This window comes from Bos taurus, chromosome 18, assembly GCF_002263795.3.
Source record: "Bos taurus isolate L1 Dominette 01449 registration number 42190680 breed Hereford chromosome 18, ARS-UCD2.0, whole genome shotgun sequence".
NCBI classification, from domain to species: domain Eukaryota; kingdom Metazoa; phylum Chordata; class Mammalia; order Artiodactyla; family Bovidae; genus Bos; species Bos taurus.
In genome coordinates, this window is record NC_037345.1 from 51865096 (window position 1) to 51884918 (window position 19823).

The 19823-nt window shown below is 48.9% G+C and overlaps 2 protein-coding genes across 3 annotated transcripts in view; one reads left to right on the forward strand and one right to left on the reverse strand.

Moving 5' to 3' along the window:
- PLAUR (plasminogen activator, urokinase receptor) lies at positions 1–13281 on the reverse strand (the record flags this gene model as incomplete). Its single annotated transcript, NM_174423.3, is given in 7 exon segments — positions 1–550; positions 1451–1597; positions 3028–3162; positions 3925–4077; positions 9763–9906; positions 11292–11402; positions 13214–13281. Coding segments are annotated over 7 exon segments (993 nt in total). The 3' UTR covers positions 1–296.
- LOC512005 (uncharacterized) overlaps positions 12285–19823 on the forward strand; it is a 27419-nt gene continuing 19880 nt past the window's right edge. The window contains exon 1 of one of the 2 annotated variants that reach the window (XM_059877566.1): positions 12285–12591. In XM_059877566.1, the coding sequence (XP_059733549.1) occupies positions 12285–12591 (307 nt within the window). The remainder of the gene's footprint in view (positions 12592–19823) is intronic. The other variant, XM_010815134.4, reaches the window with a different exon arrangement.

Here is a 19823-nt window from a genome sequence, read left to right on the forward strand (position 1 = left end):
GCTGGTTCAAAAATCTTTATTTCAGTATAAAATATTAAATAAAACATATATTAATTAATAATAACAATAGCCGCAACGCTATCAATAATCACATGAACTCTCTCCTGCTGGCCTGCAGCTTTTGCTAGCTTTTCTCCTCTGGTTCTCACAGCCCTCTCTCTGGACAGCTGGGAAAATTAAAGCCCAGAGAGGGCAGCCCACTGACCTGAGGTCACACAGCAATTTGGTAGGGCTGGGAACTGAGGGAAGGGCAAAGGGATCCCCTGAATCCAGCCAGTGTGGTGGGAATGTGGGGTTCAAGTGCAGAGGAGAGTGGCTCCCCAAAGTCTGGCAGTCAAGAGCAGGCTGACAAAGAAGCTGAGGTGGGCAGGGCTGGTCTTGGGGGCACCCCCCTTGCCGGGCTGGTCATCCCTGGCTGGATGGTTACAGCCACTTCCAGTACAGCAGGAGACGTTGACGTGGGTGAGGTCGAAGGCTTCAGCCACGTGGAGGCTTTGGCACCACGAGGGGGCTGCGCAGCCTCTGATGGTGTAGCTTGGGTTCCTCAGTCCTGAAGAGAGAGAAGGACCACGTGAGACTCCGAGTTCTCGGGACTGGAAACTGGAATTCTCACTGCGTGAAGCGCCACCTTGTGGTGGGTACCACCTGGAAAAGCAGCTGTTCTAAGCCTGGTCCGGGGACTCCTGGGCTTTCCCTCAGACCCTTCCAGGGGCTCTGTGAAGTCAAAATTATTCTCATAATAATGCTACAACCTCACTTGCATTTTTTCTTTTTTTGCTCTCACAAGGGGTTTCCTAGAAACCCAAGGGCATGTGATCTTGCAACAGACTGAATGCAGAGGCAGATATGAGGGTCCAGCTGTCTTCTATTAAGCCAGACATTAAAGAGATTGCAAAGAACAATGTCCATCTTCTCGCTCACTTTTTTTTTCATTTTGGAAAATGTCTCCTTTTTTCCCCCCCATAGAAATATGTTCACATGTCATGAGTTTTCAATTGTTCTTTTAAAATGAATAAGTACATTTTAAAAAGGTTCGTGGTTTTCATTTCTAGTGCAGTAAATAGCTAAAGATGTAACTGACATAAACAATAAGTTTTAAGAGCATCAAGGAATCTTGAGACCCCAAAGTTTGAAAAGCTCTGGAATAGAGGAACCTGCCCTGGACATCTCAGGATGGAATCTCATGAGGTCCACAGAAGTCCCACCCACCCACGGAAGTTCCACTCCCCCACAAAGAAATCCACTTGTCTGTAGTGAAGATATCCACTTCCTAACGAAGGAGTCCTAAGTCCTTGCTACACTTTGCACCCTCCTGAAGGAAGTCCTACCTTTTCCAACAAGACGATCCACCTCAAGTAAGTCCAGTTTCATAGGAGGTTACCTCTTGCAGAACCTCCCCCCCACCCCCCGCCCCACTCCCCACCCACCTCAAGCATCCAAGTATCCTCACCTTTAGTGCCTGTCGCTTCCAGACATTGATTCATAGGGCCGCGGCAGTCAATGAGGAAAGTTTCTTCAGAAGAACACCTGTGGGCGCCGTTCCCCTCACAGCTGTAACACTGCAAGCCGTTTGGTGGCAGGTTTTGAAGCTCCAGGACTTGGGAGATCAGTGACAGAGAAACCAAGGAAATTAGCCCAAAGGGTTTCCCACCATTAGGTCTCCAGGACTCCCACCTCTCAGCCAGAGATGTCATGGCGCTCCCTTGTGGTCAGACCTTGGAACAGCACCCTCTTTGGGCAGGGGTGGGGGTTGGGGTGGGGGATGGTTCTCTGAGGCTTGTGACAGAAATCTCCCCATGAGCCCTCACCTGCCTAGACTCTGGGTAAGGCGAAACAGTCCCTGCCTTCAGAGAACTTACGATTTAGAGCTACACTGTCCCCGGACTTCCCTAGTGGTCCAGTGGTTAAGAATCCACCTGCCAACGCAGGGTACCTGGGTTCGATCCCTGGTCCAAGAAGATCCCACATGCCGCGGAGCAACTAAGCGTGGGCGCCACGCTTTGGAGTCTGGGCTCTAGAGCTGGAGAACCACTGACTACTGAACCCGTGTGCCCTAGAGCCCGTGCCCCGCAACAGAAGAAGCCACTGCAAGGAGAAGCCCACACACTGGAACTAGAGAGTAGCCCTCTCTCTGCAGCTAGAGAAAGCCCATGTGTAGCAACAAAGATCCAGTGCGGCCATAAAAAGAAATAATAAATAGATAATAGAGCTACACTGTCCCATATGATAGGCACTAGCCACCTGTGGTTATTTACACTGACACTAAAATGAATATGGAATGAAATCCAAAATTCAGTTCAACTGCTCAATAGCCATATGTAGTAGAGGCTACTCTATTGGGCAATACAGATACAGAAATTTCCATCACCATCGAAAGTCCTGTTGGCCAATCATTGTTTGCAGAGACAGAGAAACACAAAGGATCTAGATTATACTTAGGAGGGCAGAGTTAGGGACATCTTTCCTGAGAATGATGCTTTAAAGCTGAGACCTGATGAAGGAGAAATAGCCAGACAGGCAAACTCCTAGGGGAGATGTGTTCCTGGTGGAGGGTACTGTATGTGCAAAGGCCATGAGGCAGACACATGCTGGGTTACAGAGAGCATAAGAGAACCTGCGGACAGCATTTTAAAAGCAAGCGGAAGGCATTGAAATGTTTGAGGAAGAGGGACGTGCTTTGATTTATATTAAAAAAAAAATCACTCTTGCTGCTGTGTTGAATGTAGGGTAGCAGGAGGGCCAGCAAGGTCATTGCAACAATCTAGGTGAGAGGCCATGATGGCGGGGACCAGCGTGGTGAGCAGCAGAAGGATTCCAGATGTAGAAGCATAAAGCACAGGTCTTGGTGAGGCTTTGATGGTCTCCTTGAATTCCCACAAAATCTTTCTTGAGAAAGGGCTTAATAGGTCCTTTTTTTTTTTTTTTTCCAGAGGAGAAAGCAGAGTGGAGGGATAAGCAAGCAGCCTGAATGCACCTCTCTGCCCCCAGTCCTAGGTAGGTCTTATGCCAGGTCCCCTGCCCCCTTACCTGAGCCTGCATTGCATTTGGTGGTGTTGCAGCACCGCAGGAAGTGGAAGGTGTGGTTGTTGTGGAATCCGGTGGGGCCTGGGCAGCCAGGAAGGATGCCACAGCCTCTGATGTGGCGCTCATCGCCTGGATTCTCTGTGGGGACAGAGGAGGTTAGACTGTTGCTGAGGAGCTGGGACTGGATTTGTCACCTGTCCATCTTCTGCTTCATCCTTCACTATAGGACTCTCACTGTATGAGGGCAGCCATATATCTAACCAAGAGACACAGATTCCAGCCTCTGTGGGTATAGTCAGGGCTTCCCAAGTGGCACTAGTGGTAAAGAACCCGCCTGGCAATGCAAGAGATATAAGAGATGTGGGTTCGATCCCTGGGTTGGGAAAATCCCCTGAAGGAGGGCACAGCAACCCATTCCAGTATTCATGCCTAGAGACTCCCAAGGACAGAGGAGCCTGGCAGGCTACGGTCCATAGGGTAGCCAAGAGTCAGACGTGACTGAAGTGACTTAGCGTGCACACATGGGTATAGTCATGTGGCTAAGTTCTGGTCAATATGATCTAAGTAAAAAGGCTTATGGGACTTGCAGAAAGGAGAAGCTTTACAAAAGCAGGGCCACCCCGCTTTTGCCCCTTCTTTGGGGCACAAGGTCTGGTGCTCAGGCAACCATCTGGGACTGTGAGGCAATCTTGCAAATGGAAGCCGCATGTAAGAAATGAGAAGGCATCTGGTGACTGTGGAACTGTCTTAGTGGCCCTAGACTTCCCGTCACTGGGCTTCCTGTGTGAGTACTAACTTTCTACCTTGCTTACCTCCCTGTTATTTGGGGGGTTGTTGTTAAGAGCAGCCTTTGGGAGGAACAAAGCTGGGAAGGGGAGTTGCTGGCACGTTGGGGCTCACCTTTCAGGCTCCGGTGGGTTATCACATCCACGCACTGATCTCTAGATTTGAGGCATTGCATGGTCTGGTCCCAGCCCCTCTCACAGCTGAGGTCTGTCGAGGAACAGGAAGCACATTCGAGGTAGCGGTTTCTGGAAACAGTAGCATCTCGGCCTGTTTTGAGAGGAGCAGGAGGGTGAGACCCCACGGGAGGAGTCCTAGAGACCTGTCTTGCTAGAGGACTCACCTGCACATCAGTTCTTCCTTATCCCACTCTTCAGCCAGTCAGCAAGTTCTGCCCATCCTATCTCCTAAATCTTCCTAGGGTCCATCCCTTCCTTTGCAGCTCCATGACCAGGTCAGACCTCCTTCAATACCAGCTTCCTCCCTGGCCTCCTGGTTTCCATTCTGGCCCTTCCCACCCCAGTGCCTCCCACATGGCCCTAGAAGGATGCTTCTAATACTCAAATTGAACCCAGTCTCTCCTCTGCTCAGCTCTTCCATGGGTTTCCAGTGCCTTCAGAATAAAATCCAAGAAACTCAGCGTGGCATTCAAGGCCCATCAAAGACTGGTTCCTGGCCACCCTTCCTGCCTCATTTCTCTCCATCTGCTCAGACTCTATACCAGCTTCCCTCAGTCCCCAAGTGTAAGTGCTGAGTCCCACCCAGCCTTTGCTTCTGCACAACACTTTACCCTGCTCCCTAATTTCCCTATCTCCTACTCATTCTTCAGGAGTCATCTTCCCTAATTTTTACCTCCTCCAAGAAGCCCTCCTTGACCTCCCAGGCTGGATTAGGTGCCCCTCTGGGCTCTCCAATCCCAGCTCTGTCTACTTTGGATCATCTCTGTTTGTACTAAGTCCCAGGTAGAGCCTGGGCTATCTTGTGTGCCAACATGACCCAGCACAGGGCCAGGGCCAGATAAAATAGTCAATAAATATTTATTAATTATTATTATTATTTTTTGGCTGTGCTATCAGCATATGAGATCTTAGTTCCCCGAACAAGGATCAAACCCGCATTCCGAGCACTGGAAGCACAGAGTCTTAACCACTGAACCATCAAGGAAGTCCTACAGCAATAGGACTTCCCAATCATGTCGTAGGTCAAAGTCTCACTTGACTAATCTGTGATAACTTTGCCTCCCACATGGACCTTCCCATCCAGGCCAAGTGGATGAATTAGTTTTTCCTGGAAACACCAGAGTCATTCCTCTGCCCAGACCTTGGCTCACACCATCCCCAAGCCTGGCATGCCCTCTCCTTCCTGACCCCAGATATCCAGGTTTGAGTTTGAGCCAAGTCTTAGAGAAATTAGAGGGCTCTCTCAGCCAAGACACTTAACCGGCAGGCCAGCAGCTGTAATTAGGTGAAGCACTTACCTTCAAAGCCAAATCTTCCCCACCCCCCTCCCCAAAGAAAAATAACTTAAAAGGCCAACAACCCACGTCTTCTCATATGAACCACCATGAAAAGGAAAATACAAATTGCCATCATTGCCAACATAGCTGCCTCACATCACCCATGGGTCTCTTTTGTGAGTTCTTCTTCTTACGTCGCTCTTCTAAATGTGGATGATACCCAGGCTCTGTCTGAGGTCCTTTTTTCATTTCTCATGGTATATACTCTCTCCCATTGGATGTTATCCACTGACATTGCGTCATCTCCACCTATCTGTGGAGAAATCATGAATCTCTCTCCAGGCAAGACTTTCCTCTGCACTCCACACCTGTACGCCCATGGGCCTCCTGGTGGTCCCCTGGCTATCTGTCAAACACCTGAATCTCTACCTGGCCCCAACACGACTCTCCATCTTCTCCAAACTGCTGCTTCTCCTGAATTCCACATCTCTGAGGTGGCCCCATCTGGTCTCCCAGGGTAGACACTTGGCAGACTCCTTGATCTTCCATATCTAGGCATCAATCTAATTACTCCAACTTCCCTATCTTCTGTAATCCTTTTGCCATATTGCTTCTGATCTCCATTAAGCATGTTCTATTGAGATCTTAATTTTAGACCCTGTTCTCTATTTCCTGTTGGACTCATTTTAAAATGGATTCCAGATTTCTGCTAAAAATTATCCTTTCTTCTGTTTTCTTAAAGATATTGATCATAGCTATTTTAGACCTCCCCTGTCTAATAACTCCAATATCGGATTCACGACAAGTCTGTTTTTGTTGCAGGATTTTTCTCTTGGTTTCCCCAGTCGATTTGTCCTGTTTATTTTCTTCAGGATACCTTGTATGTTTTGATTAGATGCCAGACATAGATAACAACTTGTAAAGGCTTTAAATGATTTTATCTTCTGCCAAAGAGAGATTAGGTTTTCTTCCTGTAGAAATTGGATGTAGGCATTTTTGTGCTGTGCTTAGGTCATTCAGTCATGTCCGACTCTTTGCGAATCCCACGTACTGCAGCCCACCAGGCTCCTCTGTCCATGGGGATTCTTCAGGCTGGAGTGGGTTGCCATGTCCGCTTCCAGGGGATCTTCCCAACCCAGGGATCGAACCCAGGTCTCCTGCATTGCAGGCGGATTCTTTACTGACAGAGGCTGGTCAATTTCTGGTTTTGCCCTTATTCTTAGGGTGTGGTCTCAGAGGAAAGCCTGAGACTTCTCTTTCCAATTTGGCAGCTTCAGTCTCCCAGCATCACATGCTCGCTGGAATTCCTGCTTGGTTCTGTAGTTTCCCAGATACTATTTTCTGTAGAGTTTCTTGGAGTCTAATGCTATGCATGTACGGCTTGCCAATGAGTTGAAGGAAATCTGCAGATTTGGGGACTCCCTTTTCTGTGGTTCCATGCATTCCATGATTTTACTTCTCGTTTTCCAGACACTCTGGCAGCCCCAGATTTCAACCTCTGCCTTCTCAGTCTAGCGACAATCTCTTTCTATCTGCATTCTACTTCCCTTCCAGAGCAGTGAATTGGCAAGTGCACTCAAGGTAAAAGCCAGCTTGTCTCTGGAATTCAATTTCTGTGCTTCCCTTATTTCAAGGATTGGAGCACCTCTACTTCCTCTCTCCATTTGCTGCTCTTGAGTGACTTCAATGATTGTTTATAATTCATCCAGCTTTTGTAACTATCATTGGTGGTAGAGAGTGGGGAGCGGGGGAGTTGGTCTGAGACAAGTAACTCCACATGACCAGAACTGCATATCTGCCCTCACCATCTAACCCATCATTAAGTTATGCTTATCTGCCTGCTAAATAGCTCTTAAATCCATCCACTTTTCTCCATCTGCTGATCAGACAGATACTGTCTTCTTCTTTTTTTGTTTTTAGCCACGCCATGTGGCATATGGAATCCTAGTTCCCTGACCAAGGATTGAGCCCATATCCTCTGCAGTGGAAGCATGAGGTCTTAACCACTGGATTGCCAAGGAAGTCGTACACTCCCTTCTTTATCTGGACAACCTCACACACCTCCAGGTTGGTCTCCCTTAATCTACCTTCCCTCTATCATTTCTTCCTTCCAATCTGTCTTCCCCTCTGAGGTCAGAATGCGTGCCTGTTAAGTCGCTTCAGTCTTGTCCTACTCTTTGCAACCTAATGGACTGTAGCCCACCAGGCTCCTCTGTCCATGGCATTCTCCAGGCAAGAATACTGGAGTGGGCTGCCACGTTCTCCTTCAAGGGATCTTCCCGACTCAGGGATTGAACCCACATCTCTTAAGTCTTCTGCATTGACAGTTGGGTTCTTTACCAATAGTGCCACCTGGGAAGCCAGAGGTCAGAATAACTTGTGCACAAATACAAATCTGATAGTGACCCTGTAGCCTTTCATGACCTCCCAGTGTTCCCCGGATGAAGTCTACATTCCCCACCACAGTCTAGAAGGCCTTGTATATGTGACCTTGCCGATTTCATCAGTTCCTCTTGCCCTATCTTGTCCTTCCTTCAGCCATGCTAGTTTCACTCTCTTCTGTTGCTTTTGTATCTGTTGCTCCTTCTGTCTGGATAAACCCTTTCCACCGTCTGTTTAACAGCCTGACTCCTCCTCCCTCAAGATCCAGCTTAGCTGTTGCTTCCTGTAGGAAACCTCCTCTGACCTGAGTCATTTATCTCCTCTAGGGTCCTACAGCCCCTACTCATAGTTATCCCAGCTCTGATCACTCTCTGGTCTCTGTTTGCCCCATCTCAGCCCTGATGATTCTGGACTGTGCTTCCCTATTGCAGCTCTGACCTCTCTGGTCTGTTTCCTCTGTCAGGGTCCTGACACCTTTCTCCGTGCTTCCCTGATCCCAGCTCTGACTGGGGGCAGGGCAGTCACTGTCTGGTGATGGTCTATCCTGCCCCTCCCCCACCTCCCACCCCTGCCATATAGACACACATTACCGGACTATGAGCCCCAGAGGGGCAGGGCTCAAGGCTGTCTTGGCCATTGCTATGTCCCCAGCATCACAGAAGAACAGTTGTGTCTGACTCTTGTGATGCCATGGACTGTAACCCTCCAGGCTCCTGTGTCCATGGGATTCTCCAGGCAAGAAAAATGGGTTGCCATTTCCTCCTCTGGGGAATCGTCCCGATCCAGGGATTGAACCCATGTCTGTTACATCTCCTGCATTGACAGGTGGGTTCTTTACCACTATCTCTCCTGGGAAGCCCATTAAAATCCCTACGTCCCCAAGATCCACTAAAGGGGAACACAAGACCCAGTAGGAGGCCTTGAGGGAAATAGGTCCCGACTGGTCAAAGTCCTCTGCACTGACCAGTGCTGTTAACTATTTCGGTTGTTATCTCTGATTACAAGTGTTCCTGAGACTCAACTGTTACTGCTTTCCTTTGGCACATCTAACAGAAAGAGGAAGCCAACATCCCCTCTCTTGTCACTTCCTTGAAAATAAACATCTGACTCAATTCCCACCAACGGATGAAAGTCTGAGGTCAGAATCAGTGAAAATCTAGCAGAATCAGGGCAGATGCAAAACAAGGGCAAAACTGAGTGCAGACGCAGGTGCTCTGTTTTCTGACGTCATTCTGACTGGACTGGTCTTAACACATTTCCTTTCTCCCTGGGGCCAGAAAGAGGAATCTCTGCTTGACCCTGTACCATGGTCTCCTTCCTATCCTTCCTCTCCTGTGAGAACTCGGAGGAATTTGAGCCTTTCTAAGTCTTTTTCTTACACTGACAGACCAGAGCCTAAAGTCATGAAACTCTACAAAAAGCCTTGCAAAAGTTTCTTCGCATTCTTTTTTCATTGCCCAACTCAAGAATTGAGTCTAGGGAACTTTACCAGCCCATGGAAGCCTGTCTGGCTCCCTCCTCTTTTGACTTTAAGGACTTTGAGTCACTGGCCTCACTGGTCTTTGTATCTTGGTCCCTTGCTAAGATACAAAGCATCTGTTGCCTGAACCATCTCCTGTCCCATGAGAAAAATGAGATGGCAAAATGTCAGTGAAATGACTCACCCACCACTCAAGTGGGTGTATGTATATACAGCTTCTTAAAGGCCGGTGATGCATCTTATAAATGACAACCACACACACACAGACACATAAGCAGTGCAGGATGAGATAGGAGGAGATGAGTTTGTAGTTGGGAGTGGGGCCAGTGACGGTTTGAGATGAGTTGGGATTGATTGGGGGATGGGATTAGTGATGTGTTCAGGAGGAGGATGGGTTTGAGTTGGAGAGTGCTGGGGATAAAATGAAGTTGGGGAAGGGATTGGGGTTGGGGATGGAAATGGAGTTAGGTTGGAGATTTGTTTAGGATAAGGAAAGGTTTGAGCCGGGGGATCGGTCCTGGGGTAAGGCATGGAGCTGGGGTTGGGGTGGCCCCAGATTGGGGATAAGACCAGGGTGATGTTGAGGCTGGGATGGGGATGTTTTGGGGTTGGGGATGGCAAGGGCTGCCCTACTCACCAGGGTTGGGCTTGTTGCACAAGTCTGACCTGCACACGGTCTCTGAAAGGGTGATGATCTGATCGGCAGCCCGATAGCTCATGGACCTGTTGGTCTTGTCCGGATGGGTACAGCCTTTTCTCACCACGTTCATCTCATTGCCACCTATGAGGAATGTCTCTTTGTTACCCCCAGAAGCTCCCCCGGACCCAACCAGCCTCTGACACTCCTGGTTATAAAGTCACCTGCTCCCAGGACCGACCCCTGACAGGCCTCTTCTCTTACTTGAGTCCAACTCTGTCTTTTCTAGACTTACCCATCCTCCCCATCAACCTCTTATACCAGAAGCCTACTCTCTCCTCTTAGTGACAACACTGTACCTGGGACATTCTGGATCCATCAACTCCTCCCTCCCAGCTTGGAGATCTTAACAGAGAGAGGCCTCTAGTAGGAATCTTTAAAGGAAAATGCTTTGAGCTCACCAAAAAGTACAAGTGAATGATATAATAAATACTGTACCTTAGTCATAAAACTTTATAAAATATTAATATTTTGTTATATTTGTTTCAGATTTTTTTTAAAAAAGAGAAACCAAGTTTAAAAGATAGTTAAAGCCTCCTGCTTACTGCCCTCCTCCAAATCCCATTTCTCTTATTCCCTGTCTGAAGGCAACCACTGATATAAGTAATTCTCACACCTGTGTACGCAGAATATATGTTATTGCTTATTTTGACTGTTAAATACTATTTCTAGTAAAAGGTGTCCAACTCTGTAACATGTTTTTTTTTTTCTCTTTTAATCTTACATTTTTGAGATGTATCCAGGTTAATACTTACAGCCGTGTGTGTGTGTGTGTGTGTGTGTGTGTGTGTGTGTGTTAGTTGTTCAGTCGTGTCGACTCTTTGTGACCCCCATGGACTGTAGCTCGCCAGGCTCCTTTGTCCATGGAATTCTCCAGGCAAGAATACTGGAGTGGGTTGCCACTCCCTTCTCCAGGGGATCTTCCCAGGGATTGAACCTGGGTCTTCCACATTTCAGGCAGATTCTTTATCATCTGAGCCGCCAGGGAAGTCCCCTGTTCCTAGGACAGCCCTAGTTCCTTCATTTCAGCTGCTGTGGGGTATAATGTGTGATTATACTTTAAGGTTTCTCCTCTGCTGCCCCTAAGTTCAGTCTTTCCAGTTTTCTGTGTCACAAATACGAGGACTAGGAACATCCTTTTACATGTGTCTCAAGGCAAGTGTAGCTAAGGTTCTTTGGGGTCTCTACATTCCTTGAAGTTTAACTGCTGCTGGTAGGTTATGTTAATCTTTATTTGTATCAGATATTGCCACTTGGCTCTGTTCCGTGGATGAACAAACTTACCTCCCTAACAGCAGAGCCCGCAGTTCCACAACCTCATCGATCTCAGTACTGTCAGATTCTTAAATGCTCCTCCATCTGGTGGGCGTGTTACGGGTCTCAGTGTCTTTTTTTTTTTTTGCTATTTGCCTGATAACTCGTGAGATAAGTTTTCTCGGTCCCTCGTTTTCCCTGCCCCACACACTCACCTTCCCACACACTCAGGACCGTGGTCCTGCAGAGGTCCTGACCAGGAGTACACTCTTCAACACTGCAGCTCGTCGTGTTCTCACACTGTAAGCACCGCAGGCCCCAAGAGCCTGGGGGCAGAGGGAGGAGACGAAAGAAGAGGTGTTATTGCTCTGAGCCACCCCCGCCACCCCCACCGTCCCCCACCCCGGCCCCCTTTAAGCGGCAACACCTGGACCAAATCTCCAGGCCTTGTGCACTCAGGTTCAGGCTCCACTTTTGCCCTGCCTGGGTTCCAAGGCTGGGTTCCGGCCTGCTATGCTATCTTTAGGCCAACGTTTTGTCTTTGTCTTTTACCCTGATGTTTTTTTCCCCCTGCCCACAGGTCCTTCCTAAGTCCAGTCCTCGCTCCCTTTCCCTTTAATTCTAACGGAGCGCCGGAGCCATCCGGAAAGTGAGATTCCCACCCTCTCCGCGGGTGCAGACTTGTAGCCTAGTCCTTTCCTCTACCCCCACCCGCCTGGGCCTATTCCACCTCGCGTGTTCCGACTTCCGCCGATCTTTTCGTTCTACCTTCGTGCCTGGAGCTCCCTCAACTAACGCCCACAGGTTCTCCTCCCTTTCCTAACCTCTTCCCAACTTTCTCCCGCCACGCATAAGTCCGAGAACTTCCAACTCCGCCCAGCAGCCCTGCGGAGATTCTAACCCCACCTACTGGGGCCTCCCCCGACGTTTTCCCCCGCCCCCCAGCGGCTCTTGAGCAGTTTTAACCCCGCCCACTAGGGGCTCGGGACCTGTCAGCCCCACCCACTGGTTCCGCCCCGAAGTTCTCACCCCGCCCACCACCTCCGCCCCGATGTTATAATCCCGCCCTCTAGCTCCCCAGCCAAGGCTCAACCTTGCCATCAGACCTCCCTTGTGGTCCCTTGAAGTGAAGAAGTGAACTGAAGTCGCTCAGTCGTGTCCGACTCTTTGCGGCCCCGTGGACTGTAGCCTACCAGGCTTCTCCGTCCATGGGATTCTCCAGGCAAGAATACTGGAGTGGGTTACCATTTCCTTCTCCAGGGGATCTTCCCAACCCAGGGATCGAACCTGGGTCTCCCGTATTGGAGGCAGACGCTTTAACCTCTGAGCCACCAGGGTCCTTTGCCCGCTCCAAATTCAGAGTCCCCAACCGAGTTATTACTCATTCTAGGCCTCCCGCGGTTGGTTCATTACCGAACCAACTCTCAACTCCTACCCGCCCCCGCTCCGCCCTCACAGTTCCAACTCAACTTCCTTTCATTTTTCGACCCGTTTTCCATTTTCCAAAGAAAAGAGGTAAGAGGTCCCGTCGTCTAGAGTATAGTGAAAGGGAAGGAGCCTCGGTACGAGCCCCGCTTCCCTAGCCCCTGGCTCTGCCCGACTCAGCCTGACTCTCTTTAGACCTTGTGTAAAATGAGGCGCTGTCCTCCCAGTCTTACGAATGTGTGTGTGGCGGGGCGGGGGTTGGAGGGGGAGGGATCTGATAGAGTGGAGAGGGCTGTAGGAACCACTGCGGGTCAGAATCCCACTTACAAAGGCTGGCTGTGTGACCTCGGACCAGTTAGTTAACCTCTCTTTGCCTGTTTCTCTGTAAAAAGGGGTTAAAATAGTTCTGCCCACCCAGTCGGAAGTTGCAGAAGCTTAGAAGAGTGTCTGGCATAAAGAGCGTATTCCCCAGATGATGGCTGTCGTTAAGCTCCTTTGCTCAATAAATATTTCCTGAGCGGCTACTGTGTGCCCGGTTCTGTACCGCGGGGGGCGGGGCGCCGAGAACAGGAGAATTATTTGATTGTGGGGTGGGGGCTGGGGATTAAGCCGTCCTTCTCCGAGTCATCAGATTCTGAGCTCTCTTCCCCTCTCCCTTTCCCGCCGTCAGACCCCAGTCCCCAGCTTAGAGGTCCGGGCACCTTGCCCCTACCTGGAATGTAGGTGTAAACCAACAGCAGTAGCAGCAGCGGTTGGCCCATGTCCGACGGTGGCTCCTGCTCGCGATCTCCCTGCACCTCTCAGTCTGGCCCCCGGAAGGAGACAGTTTTGTGGCCCTGGGGGCTCCTCCCAGAAGTTTGCGAAAGAGCGAGTCAGCCCCAGATGTGTAGGTCATTCCTTGCCTCCCCCTCCCCCGCCTCCCCTACCCACCCCTCCCGGACCTTCCTCAAAAACTTCCTTTACCAGGGTGTGGCTAGCTGGGGGTACGGGGGGCTGACCCTACTCTGACTCACGTTGGCGGTAGTCACAGCTGTCCCTGGACTGCCTGGGTGTGAATTCCACTTTTCTCTCAATGCCACATCACCTAGGGGAAGGGACCTCACTCTTTAAATTAAAACTTATCCCTTTGGGAAATGTGTGGCTATTAGATATTACAGGGCTTTCCTTAGTCTTGTTAGGAAGGATCGTGGTTATATGGGAAAGTGTCTTTCTCATTTAGAGCTGCAGGCTGAAATATTTGGGGATGAAATAATACACTGTCTCCAATTTACTTTAAAACACTTCAGCCAAGAAGCAGATATTGCTGTTATGACAATAGTTTTGTGGTTATGCGGAAAACTTGTTCTTGTATTCTACAGATGCTGAAATATTTAGAGGCTGAATGTCATTGTTGCATTCGCATTTGCCTTAAAATACTTTAGGAAAAAAAGGCAAAATATCATTGTTTAGTTGCTAAGTCGTGTCTGACTTGTTGCAACCCCACAGACTGTAGCCCACCAGGCTCCTCTGTCCATGGGATTTCCCAAGCAAGAATACTGGAGTGGGTTGCCATTTCCTCCTCCAGGGGATCCTCCCAACCCAGGGATTGAACCCAAATCTCTGCACTGGAAGGCAGATTCTTTACCACTGAGTCACAGTTAATTATTTATTTTAATATTTATTTGGCTGCACTGGGTCTTAGTTCTGGCACTCAGGATCTCCAACCTTCTGTGTGGCATGAGACTGTGGGAGTTCCAGTTTCAGCTAGTCATTAGCTGTGTGACCTTGGGTATTTTACTAAACCTCTGAGATTTTGAGTTGTAGCATGTGGGATCTAATTCCCTGACCAAGGATTGAACCCAGGCTCCCTGAATTGGGAGCATGGAGTTTTAGCCACTGAAACACAAGGGAAGTCCCCATAATAAGCTTTTAAAAGAGAAAAATAAAATACAAAACATGAAATAGCCTCTCCCTCCCAGTCAGAGCAATTTAATGCGGTAGAATTAAATGCCTGAAATGGTCACTGGCCCACATGGAGTGCCTCAACAACCTCTGTCAACATTTACCAAGGACCTGCTCTCTGCCAGGCACTGGTCCAGAAGCTGTGGACCCAGCAGAAAAGTCCCTGACCTTGTGACAGTAGGGAGTAAATATGTATCACCTGGTCTATCGCTATCAGACTGTGATAAGTAAAATGCAGAAAAACAAATTGAGTTGAAGGAGGTGCAAGGGTACAAGTGAGGTGAGATTTGTTTTAGGCCAGGTAATCCCGGAGGGCTTTCCTGAGGAGGTGACATTTGAACAGAGGCTGAATGTAGTGAGAATAGACGTTCAGACAGATGGTCCAGGAAGAGTTCCAGGGAAAGGAAACAATTAGTACAAAGGCCCTGGGGTGGGAACGGACCTGATGAGACCTAGGAACAGCAGAGAGGCCAGTGTAACTGGAACAGAATCAAGAGGGACACAGTAGTAGGCTGTAAGTAAGCAGTAGCTACCTCTACCACGGCGATAATGATTAAACTATCATTATTCTTACTAACATATCAAAGCCTTAAGGTAATCATTTTAAGATAAGATAAGAAAAGGACTTCCCTTGTGGCCCAGTGGTTAAGAATCCGACTGCTAATGGAGGGAACGTGACTTCATTCCCCGGTCCAGGAAGATTCCACATGCTTTGGGGCAACTAAGCCCTTGCCCTGCAAGTACTGAGCTCGAGTGCCACAACTGGACAGTAGCCCTGGAGCTCTGCCACTGGAGAAAGCCCACGTGCAGCCACGAACACCCAGTCCAGGCAAAAATGAATGAACGAATTAAAAAGATAAGGTAAGAAAAGTCTCCAAGAAATTCTCTTTTCTAAGAGACAGTATACCTAGTGGTTCAGAGTGTGGGGGCTGAGACCAGGCTGTGGGGGTTCCAGTTTCAGCTACTCATTAGCTGTGTGGCCTTGGGCAGGTTACTTAACCTCTCTGGGCCTCAAGTCCCCTATCTGGAAAGGGAAGCTAATTGCCTCCCTCCCACAGCTGGTGAGCTAGAGACAGAAAAGTGTACATTCTTGCACAGTGCCTGGCGCCGTGCTAGTGCTCAATAATAATAATAATAGCAAGTGCTCAATAAAAGAGTCACTGCCATTGTTATCCCTGTTGGGTCCAGATTCTAGACTCTGGTCCTGCATTTCCTCTCTGTGGGTAGGATAGGGCAGGAGGTAGAACTGTCATGTTGACACATGAGGACAGCAATTGTACTGACGACAGCAGGATAGTACAGCCCAACCGATATCCTCATCGCCAAGCGTCAGTCTCCTCATGTGGAAAATCCAGCCCCTCTTGGGGCTGGCGTGAAGACTGAATGAGATACTGATGCAGATGAGGTGGGGAGATAGAAAGTCGGGGTGTTGGCCCAGGTGGCCTTGAGACCCAGTTCAGCCCCTTGCTTCTGGGGGACCCTGGGCAGGTGGCTTCACTCCATGGATCCTTGCTTTTCCCAGCTGTGAAATGGGTCTGGGGTGGGTGGAAGCATCTCTCGGTGAAAAGTAGCTTCAGGTTCGTTAGTTCTCGGAGCTTGTGGTCTGGCGCTGCCGCTTCCTGGCCAGATGACGTCATCGCTATGGACTATGAGTTCCTCTTTTATTTGAAGACAGAGAAATAACTCGGAGGCCTCCCATCCTCCCACCCCAGACTGCTCTAGTTTCCTGAAATCTGTCCATCTGTCTCTCCCTTTCTGTGTCTTTGCCTTTTTTTATTTGGCTGTGCAGCATATGGGACCATAGTGCCTGGACCTCACCCCTGCAGTGGAAGCACAGAGTCTTAACCACTGGATGGCCAGGGGGAAGTCCTTCTTTGTCTTTTTCAATATGTCCATTTTGCTCCTGTCTTTCTTTCTTTCTTTTTAATATTTATTTATTTGGCTACACCAGGTCTTTGTTGCAGCAGGAGAACTCTTATTGTAGCATGTGGGATCCAGTTCCCTGATCAGGGATTGAACCCGGGGCCCCTGTATTAGAAGCATGGAGTCTTAACCACTGGATCACCAGGGAAGTCCCGCTCCTTTTCTTTGTCTCTCGCTGTTTCTCTGACTCCATCCTCCATTTGTATGTTTCTCTTTCTCCCTCACTGTCTCTGTCTCTGACTTGCTCTCTCCAAGTGACACACACTGTGAGGTCCGGTGACGTGTTATGGGAGGAGAAGGGCAGGAGGCTGGGCTGTGGACAGTTCCAGAAAAAAAACTGCAGGAATGTCAGCTCTTTCCTCCTCTGACTCACCTGGGCCTCACCCAGCTCCTACCTGCCTGTGGGGTCCTGGGTGAGGCCCAAGGGTTTCGGGGGTTTCCCAGGGCTGGGGAGAGGAAGATCTCCTGTAGAAATATAGAGGGAGAGGGATCGAGAGAGATAGAGACAGAAAAGGAGAGAGAATGAGAGAGCTAGGGGCCAAACACAGCCAGACTCAGGGGAAATCAGAGAGGGACAGAGACTCGACATACACTTTAAAATATGGCTTCTCTAGTGGCTCAGTGGTAAAGAATCCTCCTGCCAATGCAGGAGACCCAGGTTCAGTCCCTGGGTCGGGAAGATCCCCTGGAGAAGGAAATAGCAACCTACTCCAGTATTCTTGCCTGGAGAATTCCATGGACAGAGATGCCTGGTGGGCTATACAGTCCATGGCCTCTCAAAGGAGTCAGACACGACTTAGTGACTAAACAAAAACAATATTTAAAATAGATAACCAACAAGGACTTACTGATAGCACAGGGAACTCTGTTCAGTACTCTGTAATAATCTGAATGGGAAAAGAAACTGAAAAAGAATAGATGTGTGTATCAGTTCAGTTCAGTTCAGTTCAGTTGCTCAGTCGTGTCTGACTCTTTGCTACCCCATGGACTGCAGCACACCAGGCCTCCCTGTCCATCACCAACTCCCGGAGTTCACTCAAACTCACGTCCATCGAGTCGGTGATGCCATCCAGCCATCTCATCCTCTGTTGTCCCCTTTTCCTCCTGCCTTCTGTCTTTCCCAGCATCAGGGTCTTTTCAAATGAGTCAGTTCTTTGCATCGGGTGGCCAGAGTATTGAAGCTTAAGCTTCAACATCAGTCCTTCCAAAGAATATTCAGGACTGATTTCCTTTATGATGGACTGGTTGGATCTCCTTGCAGTCCAAGGGACTCTCAAGAGTCTTCTCCAACACCACAGTTCAAAAGCATCAATTGTCGGCACTCAGCTTTCTTTATAGTCCAACTCTCACGTCCATACATGACTACCAGAAAAACCATAGCCTTGACTAGATGGACCTTTGTTGGCAAAGTAACGTCTCTGCTTTTTAATATGCTGTCTAGGTTGGTCATAACTTTCCTTCCAAGGAGTAAGGTTCTTTTAATTTCATGGCTGCAGTCACCATCTGCAGTGATTTTGGAGCCCCCAAAATAAAGTCTGTCACTGTTTCCCCATTGATTTGCCATGATGTGATGGGACCAGATGTGTGTATAGGTATAAGTGAATCACGTCACTGTACCACTAAAATTAGTACAACATTATAAGTCAACTATAGCCCAATATAAAATAAAGTTTTTTAAATGCCCAGATTCTGAATATTGGCTGCACAACAATGAATGTATTTAAGGCTACTGAACAGTACCCTTAACATGACAAATTTTATGTTATATGCATTTTATCAAAATTAAATATTTTTTCATTGCAAAAGAAGACCGAAGCTGAGAGCCAAGGACAGAGGCAGAGAGAGATTAACGGACAGAGTTAGCTAGAAGGACCCTCTGTTGCCTTCAAAGAGAGAAAAGTCGAGACAGATTGACAGACACTGCCTGTGTGTGTGTGTGTAATCCCCTCAGCCTCTTGCCATCTGACTGAGGAAGTGACCCCCTCTGGCCTGGGCTGATGGTGGAGGTGGGGCTGTAGCTATTACCTTCCCAACTCCAGGAGGCCTGACAGGCAATACTCATGGGCTTTCCCATCCTGGCCTGGCTACCTCCCAGATGGGGGACATCTCCTTTCAGGCCCTCGCCTTTCCCTCTACAAAAATGAGGGACAAAGGAGGACCTACCCTTGGCAGAGGCAGAGCTGGGAGACCCTGAAGTCCACACTCCTTTCCCCCCCTTTTCCAGATAGAGAAATTGAGGCCCAAAGCGGGACACCATGAATGAGGACCTCCACCTCCCGGTTTGACTGGGCTCTATAGCCATGCAGGGGAGTGGTCTGAGTCCTTTATCTATATAACCTGGTGAATCCTCCCAATCCCCCATTTTACGGTTGAGGAAATTGAGGGTTCAGAGAGGTGTAGTAGGCTTGATCAGGTGGCCTCGGCCTGAGACGGCCTGGAGCGGGGCTTGGGTTCCCAACCAGAGACTGAGGCCAGGTCGCGGTGGTGAGAGCACCAGATCCTAGCCACTAGACCAGTGGCCAGTGACAAGGGCCCTGGCCCTTTGGCTCTGCAGAAAATAATTTCCACCAAGACAGACAGTTGTGACGCAGGTCAAGTATTTATTAAGAGGAAAAAGAGTACAGTATGTGTGGAGAGACACGCAGGTGGACTGAGAGAGAGAGTTCTTGAGTTGCACCTTCTTGCAGTTTGAATTACTTTCATGGGGCATTTCTTCTGGGTTTCCTTTGGCCAATCATTTTGACTGGCCTGGTTCACAGTCCATAGGTGATGTATCTCAGCATCTTCCCATATGTGCACACGCATCTCTTAGCCAAGATGAATTCTACCAAAAATGTGTATGGGTAGAGAATATCTGTTATCATAACTCCCCTTTGGCCTCCAAGGAGCAATCTCCTGACTTTGAGAAAAAGAAATATGTGGTCTAGGCAGGGCCTGACCTCCTCTCTTAATTGTCCTGCTATTCTCCTCTTGGAGTTTCAGCCCACAGGGAATGAATCTTCAATCACTTTACCCTGGGCAGGAGGGAGGCGTGCATCTATCTCTTGCTTTAGGCTGAGCAATGACCTCCTAAGAGATACAGGTCCTAAGCTCTGTAACCTGTGACGTTACCTCATGTGAACAAAGGGTCTCTGCAGATGCGACTAAGTCAAGGAGCTTAAGATGGGGACATCCCTGATCCTGAAGATCTGAGTGGGCCCTACGTGTAACCACAAGTGTCAATATAGAGGGGAGGCAGGTGGGCATGCGACTACAGACAGAGTGAAGGAAACTGGGGTCAGAGAAAGAAGATGTTTTGCTGCTGGCTTTGAAGATGGAGGAAGGGGCCACAAACCAAGGAATGGAAGAGGGGCAGCTCTAGCTACTAAAAAAAGGCAAAGAGATCACTGAGCCCCTACAGTTTCTGGAGGGAGCGCCATCCTACTAACCCCTTGGTTTGGACCCCTTAGGACTCATTT